The 10,620-nt window shown below is 36.0% G+C and overlaps 1 protein-coding gene across 1 annotated transcript; it reads left to right on the top strand.

Annotated features, from left to right (window-relative positions):
• Positions 1 to 276: 276 nt before the first annotated feature.
• rbm11 (RNA binding motif protein 11) lies at positions 277 to 10,342 on the top strand. Its single transcript, XM_067376969.1, has 6 exons — positions 277 to 430; positions 1,375 to 1,531; positions 1,619 to 1,682; positions 9,751 to 9,847; positions 9,972 to 10,112; positions 10,229 to 10,342. The coding sequence occupies exons 1-6, from the start codon at positions 335 to 337 to the stop codon at positions 10,340 to 10,342; spliced, it is 669 nt and encodes a 222-aa protein (XP_067233070.1). The 5' UTR covers positions 277 to 334.
• The last annotated feature ends 278 nt before the right edge of the window (positions 10,343 to 10,620 follow it).

The following is a 10,620-nucleotide window of genomic DNA, read 5'->3' as shown; positions in this document are numbered from 1 at the left end:
ATTATATAAGAAATTTTGTTTGTAATCTGTATTTGGATTTAATTTAATTTATCATATTTAATTTTCTTAGAGTCATTTGAAAAGCTATCTTTAATAACAATGCCACTTTCAAAATTAATGTTTTGTTACCTTCTTCAATTACACTTTTTGACCAGATATTTTAAGGGCGATATCGACATCTAGTGGTTCGCTGTGGTACTGCGCTGTCGCAATTCAACTATTCATCACGACAAACCAAACACCATCCTTATAAAAAGAGTGCATGACAGTGCAGCATCAACCGACAAAAATATCAAAAATCTCCCATTTCAAACCCTTAAAATCGCTTTAAAGAATGTTTGACAGGGACAGAGATCTCGACAAGGCCATCTTCGTGGGAAACATCCACAGCTGTGTGACGGAGGAGATTCTGTTTGAGTTGTTTCTGCAGGTGAGCTTATCCAGGCCATCATCATTCACCTGTTCAGAGTCTTGCAGTGATTATTTATTTATATGCAGTGCTCAAAAAGTGGGGGAAATGATTCTGTGTCTTCTTGACAAATCGGTTATTGCATCCTGTATTTCTTCGATATGTTTACTAATGTTTAAAGCAGGGTTTTCAGATGCCATGGACTCCAAAGATCATCCTCGTGTGACTGTGAGATCCTAAAATTTAACACCCAACACCCAATTTATACACTGAATATATATACACTTTTATATATATATATAATATAAATGTGTATATATATAATATAAATGTGTATATATATATATAATATACAATATGCAGTGCTCAAAAAGTGGGGGAAATGATTCTGTGTCTTCTTGACAAATCGGTTATTGCATCCTGTATTTCTTCGATATGTTTACTAATGTTTAAAGCAGGGTTTTCAGATGCCATGGACTCCAAAGATCATCCTCGTGTGACTGTGAGATCCTAAAATTTAACACCCAACACCCAATTTATACACTGAATATATATACACTTTTATATATATATATAATATAAATGTGTATATATATATAATATAAATGTGTATATATATATATATATATAATATAAATGTGTGTATATATATATATATATATATATATATATATATATATATATATATATATATATATATATATAATATAAATGTGTGTATATATATACATATATAATATAAATGAATGTGTGTATATATATATATATATATATATAATGTACATATAAATGTGTGTGTGTGTATGTATGTATATGTATGATAAATCTCCATTAAGTTACATTATATTTATTTTAGTCACTATAGTAATGTACTGTTAAATGTTTTATTTATTTATTTATTGAATTTTATTCAGATTTTTTTTAATTTGTTAATTTGTATTAATTTATTTTAATATAATTTACAGGCTGGGCCAGTAGACAAGGTGCATATATTCAGAGATGGACATCAGGCACCTTATGGATGTGTTTATTATAAGCATGCCGAAGCTGTTCCGTATGCAGTTGAACTTCTCAATGGAATCTGGCTCTATGGGCAGCCAATCAAATTACAATGTACAAATGGTGGGTAAATTTAAAAATCATTGAATTGAAGGCAGACATTTTGTCTTGAACGTTAACAACCGAATGCTTCTGCTATGCTATTTTTAGGTGGCCATTATCACAGAAGTCACATGCTTGCATACCACATGGAGAATGGACTGATAGCAAACAGGTGTGTCCGATTACAAAAACAGGTACACTAAAGTTCCATGCACTTTTGTCACTGCTTGTGTTTATGGTGGAGTTTGGCATTATGGGTATTACAAAAGTGCCTTTCTTTTTTTTTTTTTTTGCGCATTACTAATCTCTGGATCACAGAGATATTTCAGGCAACAAGGTCAAACTACAGATTATAAGTATGTACTTCATTTGATGGGCAGTTTGGGGAAAATTACTCCTTGTAAAGGATATATAGAACTAATTGCATTATTTAGTTACCTTTTTATGAAAAGTAATATGTTGCGTTACTTTTGCGTTATTAAAAAAAAAAAATTTAAATAAAAATAAAAATCTATTTTTGGCAAATGAAAAGGCCCTTTCAGACCAGAAGTGAAATGAATAAACCTCAGGCTGAAGGAAACGCAATTTCACACCTGTACAGTAGAGGGCGCAGCTCAAACAAACCTTTCAGCTGTTCACTGTGTTCACTGGCATCTCTCGTGACCTCACGGGATAGTAAAGTTTCCATCAGATGCAAACTTCATAATCTCAGTGGAAGTAGAAGGTCATCCAGGTACTTTTTGCCTACTCTTTTATGAGTACTGTGAATTTGGACATACTACTTTTGTCACACTGTTTTCGCCTACTATATAGTAGGGAAGTATGCGATTTTGGATGCAGCCTCTTCAGCAGTAAAAACAAAAAATGAAACACAGCTGTGATGTACGAAATATCTAAAGTGATTTTTACTTATTAGTATGGTTGAATTAGATCATTGAAGGTCAGCAGCAAAGACATTGGTTAATAAAGTGAAATTAAATACATTTAAAGGTCACCTATTAGGCCCCTTTTGACAAGATCTAAAATATGTCACTGATGTCCCTAGAGTGTGTATGTGAAGTTTTGGCTCAAAATGCCCCACAGATCATTTTTATAGCATGTTAAAATTGCCACTTTGGGGATGAGCAAAAACACGCTGTTTTTGTGTGTGTCCCTTTAAATGCAAATGAGCTTCTGCTCCCGACCCCCTTTCAAGAAGAGGGTGTAGCTTCAAGAGCTCATGCAACAACAAAACAGGGCAATCTCACGCACTGAAAATGTCAGAAACTGTCAGTAGCGGTGTTCAGAGTTTTATATATTCAAACCGGAGTCAGACAATGATGCCAACAGGCCCAGAGAATATATGCTGCATAGAGACAGAACAGGTATAGTTTAGTTTAATTATGATTATAATTAGAGATGGGTAGTATTTTAATTAAATGTATTTAAAATATGTATTTAATTACTTTTGAGTATTTTGTAATTTGTATTTTCCTTAAAGAAAAAATCTAATGTAATTTGTAATTAAACACTTTGAGAAAGTATTTTGTATTTAAAATACTAAAAATACATATAAATATGTTATTTTATTCTCGCATACAATAACTTTCATCACTAGGCTTAAAGGTAGGGTAGGTAATTTTCGGAGAGGCTAGCAATAGCGAGCTAGCTTTGAAAGCGTCTCCAAAGCCACGCCTCCTTCAAAACACATGAACGCACACAGCAGGGAGCAAAAGTGTCACGAGAGATGGCGTTAAATTACCTGATGTCTCAAAGCACATAACATTACAATAATAATGAACATAAACAACTTAAAGAGCTCTGACCTGTACCACTGCTGCAGATTCATTTCGCCATTGGTAGTGTTGCCACTGATATGCATAAATTCTGGTCATGGACTGCTCCGATTATAACGTAAAGGATTGCCATCACTTACTTATGGTAGTTATGGCATGAGCGCAGCATAAGCTCATTACTTTGGTTCAAAAGGAACTGTAACAGTGCATTCACATGCAGGTGTCAATGCTTGATGGAGAGTGTGTCTGAAGCTTGGTGCTGATGCAACCGTCATAGTGACAACAGCCAATCACATTACTTTCCGGTGTTGCATGAATGCAATTGGCTAGCGCCAGCGCTAGGGTATTTGCATAAGGTGATCTGATTGTTTGATATTTGCATTACCGCTTGAAAAGTTGAGAATTTTTTTGGCTTGTTTGAGATGCATTGGGGCTGCGCAGACCGATCGGCATATGACAAAGTACCATGAGAGCGATTGGAGAGAAGATGACTCTTTATGCTTTTGAATCGCTCTCACGGTACTTTGATGTCATACGCCGATCGGTCTGTGCAGCGCCAATGCATCTCAAACAATCCTTATATCTTCTGTCACGAGCAATGCAAATGAAGCGACCCACAATTCAGTTCAGCAATGCGTGACATAACCCATTCAAAGTAAATGTGAATGCACCATAAAAGGCAGCTGCTGTTTCATTTGGGGAGCTCATGACTGACGTCTTTCTTACTTTGCATAGCAAGGTCAGAAGCAGGTAAAGAAGCTGCTTTTGTGCTCAGTCAAACTGCTTTATGGTAAAGTATCTAGTAAAATATACTATCAGATATTATTCACTGAATGTCTTTATCGGGCAGAAGATTAACGCAAATGGCTAGAACTTGTGAATTGACTTGCTAGCTAAAGCATGACGTGCTGTCTAGTGATGCGCGGATTGCAGTTACAGTGGGTACGGAAAATATTCAGACCCCCTTACATTTTTCACTCTTTGTTATATTGCAGCCATTTGCTAAAATCATTTAAGTTTTGTTAAGTTCTATTGTTTTTCCTCTTTAATGTACACACAGCACCCCATATTGACAGAAAAACACAGAATTGTTGACAATTTTGCAGATTTATTAAAAAAGAAAAACTGAAACATCACATGGTCCTAAGTATTCAGACTCTTTGCTGTGACACTCATATATTTAACTCAGGCGCTGTCCATTTCTTCTGATCATCCTTGAGATGGTTCTACACCTTCATTTGAGTGCAGCTGTTTTTGATTATACTTGATTAGGAAAGCCACACGCCTGTCTGAACCCTTCCTAGAACCCTTCCTAGAGCTGGCCGTCTGGCCAAACTGAGCTATCGGGGGAGAAGAGCCTTGGTGAGAGAGGTAAAGAAGAACCCAAAGATCACTGTGACTGAGCACCAGAGATGCAGTCGGGAGATGGAAGAAAGTTGTGGAAAGTCAACCATCACTGCAGCCCTCCACCAGTCAGGGCTTTATGGCAGAGTGGCCCGACGGAAGCCTCTCCTCAGTGCAAGACACATGAAAGCCTGCATGGAGTTTGCTAAAAAACACCTGAAAGACTCCAAGATGGTGAGAAATAAGATTATCTGATCTGATGACCAAGATAGAACTTTTTGGCCTTAATTCTAAGCGGTATGTGTGGAGAAAACCAGGCACTGCTCATCACCTGTCCAATACAGTCCCAACAGTGAAGCATGGTGGTGGCAGCATCATGCTGTGGGGTGTTTTTCAGCTGCAGGGACAGGAAGACTGGTTGCAATCGAGGGAAAGATGAATGCGGCCAAGTACAGTGATATCCTGGATGAAAACCTTCTCCAGAGTGCTCAGGACCTCAGACTGGGCTGAAGGTTTTCCTTCCAACAAGACAATGACCCTAAGCACACAGCTAAAATAATGAAGGAGTGGCTTCACAACAACTCTGTGACTGTTCTTGAATGGCCCAGCCAGAGCCCTGACTTAAACCCAATTGAGCATCTCTGGAGAGACCTAAAAATGGCTGTCCACCAACGTTTACCATCCAACCTGACAGAACTGGAGAGGATCTGCAAGGAGGAATGGCAGAGGATCCCCAAATCCAGGTGTGAAAAACTTGTTGCATCTTTCCCAAAAAGACTCATGGCTGTATTAGATCAAAAGGGTGCTTCTACTAAATACTGAGCAAAGGGTCTGAATACTTAGGACCATGTGATATTTCAGTTTTTCTTTTTTAATAAATCTGCAAAAATGTCAACAATTCTGTGTTTTTCTGTCAATATGGAGTGCTGTGTGTACATTAATGAGGGAAAAAAATGGACTTAAATGATTTTAGCAAATGGCTGCAATACAACAAAGAGTGAAAAATTTAAGGGGGTCTGAATACTTTTCGTACCCACTGTATATCCACAGGCGCTGCAGATAAATCCGTGGACATGCAGGTCAAGTAATAAGAAAATAACATTGATTAATTGAAAACGCAGTTGGTCGTGTCTTAATGTAACCATAAGTATATTCTGTCAGGACGTTCGTTCTTATAGTGACTGCAGCCTAATAAACCTGCTGCTGTCTGTCATTAATGTTAATCAAGCAACAAAAGAAAAAGACAAAATCACTCACTGCTCCTAACTGAATAACTTTAGTATCTTTATAGGGATCATCAATCTATATTTAATTGTTACAGTGAGCACTTCAAATGATTGCACGTAAATTTTGTTTATATTTTTGTATTTTCAAATGACAAATTACTTGTATTTTAATTAAATTAAATTTTTTTTTACAGCAGTATTTTGTATTTTATTTAAATACATTTGATGAGTAAGAATTTGTAATTTGTAACTTAATACTTTTTGATGTATTTGTGCCCATCTCTGGTTAAAATTTATGTTGTCATCTTGCTTTTATCCAATTTTAGTACAAGCCTGTTATATCGGACCCCGTCCGAATGATGGCCAAAACTTTACTGATGAGTTTTATGAAGTTTATTCACACAAAAGATGAACCATCAGTTTTTACTCCAGAAAATCACTGAAAGAGCTGAATAAAACACAGTACAAAAAGTGTGCATTAAAATCCATAAACTCTCTCTCTCTCTCTCTCCCTTGCATTATCAACATACGAATTACACAAAAAAACGCTCATTACAACAGTAAACAAATATATACAGACCTTATACCTTTTTGGGGTGCTTAATAAACAGGTAAACTTTATATCCGTAAAACGACTCTGATGAACTGTAAAAAAGTGTGCTTTCCCCTTCATTACTGCCATAACCAGCTTCACTCCGGAGTCTATAAGCTGGATCACAAACAGTTGGTGCTGATCCATCCTTGAGTAACAACTTTTTAGCAAAATCTGTGTTTTGTAATGTCCCTTTGTTATTGACATTCGTTCACAAAGCAGTCCAGTGTGAAATGATTCACACAGACTTTAATGAATTTTGGTATATGGGGGCGCATTCCCTTCAAAAATAAAACAAATCCACTGCATCTTCAGCAGCTCTGATGTCAGCAGGGATGGGCAGTATTTCAAATACATGTATTTGAAATGCAAAATACTATTTTGTATTTGAATACTTTTGAAAAACATCAAATGTATTTTGTATTTAAATACATTTAAGCTGGGTATTTTTGTATTTTCTATATATTCTCTATTAGGCAGCTGATTTCAATTAGTTCAACTGGTTCAGATGTGACTTTTTCATACATGTGAGCTGCAGCATATGAGTGCATCTACAGTTGGGTGAAAAAATTATCTGGATTCCTGTAAGGAAATAAGGAATAATGCTGCCTTCGCATTCAAGTGTTTTGCTGTCAGAAAGAATAGGAATTACCATTTGGACATCGACCTGTAGACGAGCCTGTATTATTCACTCTCCCTCTTCTGATTGTTCAAACATGTCTGAATTAAACCAATATTTCCACTTGTCAATTTGTAGTGGCAGCATTTTCAACAGTTACCGAGTGGATCAGGTAGTCAGAGCTGGTGTGATTGAGTGGAGCCAGGGACTAAATTACACATTCATGGACCCACCTATACTAAATGAAGCAAGTGTGTTGAGTTAAATTTAAGCTATTTGAAGGCATGAGAAAATTTTCACAGGAAAAAGTTTAAATATGTCAATTTGATTATCAAAGATGAGTTTTAAGGGATAAAATGATTGACTACAGTGGGACTTTACGGAGCTCGAGCATTTAAAGCAACAAAAGCGCATGCTTAGAATATGCTAATATAGTTATCTTTATAGTTATCATTCATGGCGTGAATGGGCCTCAATAGTGATACTTCACTGGATGGCCAGTTTCACATGTATTTTGTGTATTTTTAAAATACAAAATGCTGCATTTGTATTTAAATAAATTTTTCTACAGAGTATTATTTTATTTTAAATACATTTTTATGTATTTATGTCCATCTTGAGTACATGAAGACATGTTATGTTCACTCTTACATCCAACAACAAAACACTGTAGTTGCTTATGAGGCATTCTTGTCGCTACAGCTGCTACAGCCCGGAGAAAATGCCGGACAGTGTACAACTTGCTCAGGGTGAGGTCTATGCTAATAGACACAGCATTTATACATTTTTGAAGTCTAAATAAAGTCGTCAGATATAAAAGGCTAACAGTAGGCTATAAACGGACGACAGCACACCTTGGTCACGGATCAACATCACCACCACCAAGCTTCCTCAAACTTTATTTAAAAACATGCTCGCTGATTATGATCTGTGCTGTGTATGAGTACTTATCCACTTTTTCATGAGAAATGCTGTCCAAATGTCCTGTTTGTCATGATGACATCTAAAGTCCCCGCCAAAGGAAGTAGTCCCTTTTAGCAATCTGTTAGCAACCGCCGATTTTAAGACACAATAAAGGTTTAAAAAAAATCACAAGTGGATTATAACTGGTGTTTTTTATGTCATAGATCAAAATATTTAGAGGCTTTGTTAACCACAGATCTTATTTCAGGTGATTTAGCAAAAACCCATTCAAAAAACCCAGGGGGGGAGAGGAAGTAACTTGCGTTACTTATTTGAAAAAGTAACTGATGTTGTGTTGTAAATTGGCCCTCTTTGCTCTTTTTTGACCGAAAATCTTATATTTTGAAATGTTAAAAATCGTAGCTTCGTTGGAATGAGATGACACTTGGTGACTTTTGTCGCATTAACAATATGAGCACACACTAAAAAATCAAGGACATGATTCGGACATGTTAAAGGGTCGTAAAAAATATAGTCACGCTCACCTTCTTTTCAGTCAAAAATTAAATGAATGGGTAAAACGGAAAAATACGAAAACTCAGAGAATCTTTTGTTAGTACAAAGTGCACAGCACTGACGGGGGACACTCTAAAATGCCAAGAGTGCAAAATAGACACACCCACCCCCCTACCCCCACACACATACATATATGAACTAGCCTGAGCAAGTTTATACAAATGTGTGAAATAAAATAAAAGATTCAGCCACAAAGCAGTAAAAAAATGAACAGCGCTCTATAGGATTCTAGTGGTTACAACATGGCATTGCATAAGTTTTTCTTTTTTTTTACTCTCACCAAATGTCACTACCTTAAAAAAAAAATGGATTTTAAATGCATTGTCTCTATTTTAACAAGGAATTCTGCTTTAAAAGTAATGCATTACTTTACTAGTAACTCGAAAAAAGTAATCTTATTGTGTAACTCAAGTTACTTGTAATGCGTTACCCCCAACACTGTTGATGGGGAAAGTACATACCTCTGAGTGTGTAGTGTGCCCAAACTGAGTGTGTTAGCATCTAGCTAAAATTATTACCTTTTAAATTCATAATTGCTGCATAAATTCAAAAACTCCTTGGGCAGCTTCGCCTTCATCATTTTCTACAAGTGAAAACGTAGTGAACCGTCACAAGCTACTTTTCTTTTGCACAAGGCTAATATTTGCTCAAAAAGCATTTACAGATTAACACTTTAATATATGATTTGGCACATACTTAATATTATAATATTGCGTACTATATAGAACAGATAGCATGATTTGTGAACAGTCTTCCAATGATATTTGGTAGAAGATTGAATAAATGGTTGTTTCATAGTGACACCTACTAAGATCACAACCTGTTTGACAGATTTTTATTTTACTTTATTTTTAAATTTATACATGCACTACTGTCCAAAAATGGGGTCAGTAAGATTTTGAAGGTTTTGAAAGGAATAAATATTTTTATTCATCAAGGACACATTCAATTGATCAAACGTGACAGTAAAGACTTACATTGTTACAAAAGACTTCTGTTTCAAAGAATCCTCCACAAAATATTAACTGTTTTCAACATTGATAATAATATAAATGCTTCATGAGCAGCAAATCAGTATCACATTGAATCTTACTGACCCCAAACTTTTGAACAGCATGGTATTTAGCATGTTTAAATGTTATATGTTGTGATATTTATTGTAATTTTGCATACTCTGTTATTTCCCATCAACGTTTTCCATACAGTGCTGATGCTGTACACCAGGATAATATGGTTTTGAATTTAAATGGCAGTCCAGGTGTGGAGAACTGCTTTAATGAAGCATGTGGCTGGAGTGACATGGTAACATACACAAAGAGAAAATATAATCATCATGTTTCTTCCTTAAATCTACAAATAGAGCCAACAGTGCACCTTTGAGAAGAAAATATGAAAATACCTGCATTTGTTATTCTTTGTGTCTTAGGTATACAGCAGACCTCCAGTTGTGTGGTACTGTCCACCCCTCCAGCAGTGGATGAACTCTGGATACCCTCCTTGGACGTCCTGTCTGGATGAGAATCTGTTACTCCATAGGTCAGCCAGCACCAGAGAAGGTTGTGCAAATGTAAGTTTAGAGGGTAAACGCAGGAAGTAATGCGATCCTGAGAGCAAGAACGAGTGTAAATCTTATTTTACAGGCTCAGTGTGAATATAAAATCCAGATAAACATTTCATTTTCAGAGACAACTGCACAGTGGATACTGTACAAGCATCCTGGCACCCCTTGCACAAAAAAATGCACCATATATTCCAGTGAGCGCTTTTGGTTGCACTGATTCAGACTGTAAGCTGTAAATCATTCATGTGAATGCTCGGATAAAGCCATCTAAATGCACCTTACTGTTTCTTGAAACATTAAAGCACAAATATGATGATCTGAAATGTTTGTTTTTGTGACTTGCTGATAAACTTCATCTCACGTTAACATCCAGTGTAGGACTTTGCATCTTGTGCAGTAAAAGCTAATCAGGTTATTAGAAAAGCAATAGCAAAATGATTGATTGGTCAATTTGTTTTTTTACAATGACATATTTAGTGGCAGAGATAAAATCTTAATGTGACATAAAATGTCA

Source organism: Chanodichthys erythropterus, chromosome 22 (assembly GCF_024489055.1).
Source record: "Chanodichthys erythropterus isolate Z2021 chromosome 22, ASM2448905v1, whole genome shotgun sequence".
Classification (NCBI taxonomy): domain Eukaryota; kingdom Metazoa; phylum Chordata; class Actinopteri; order Cypriniformes; family Xenocyprididae; genus Chanodichthys; species Chanodichthys erythropterus.
This window is presented reverse-complemented; position numbering and strand designations above follow the sequence as displayed.

Coding starts and splice junctions, on each gene's coding strand:
- rbm11 (XM_067376969.1), top strand. CDS start 335: ATGTTTGACAGGGACAGAGATCTCGACAAGGCCATCTTCGTGGGAAAC. Junction 431..1,374: donor TGTTTGAGTTGTTTCTGCAG/GTGAGCTTATCC, acceptor TATAATTTACAG/GCTGGGCCAGTAGACAAGGT. Junction 10,113..10,228: donor CCAGAGAAGGTTGTGCAAAT/GTAAGTTTAGAG, acceptor TTTCATTTTCAG/AGACAACTGCACAGTGGATA.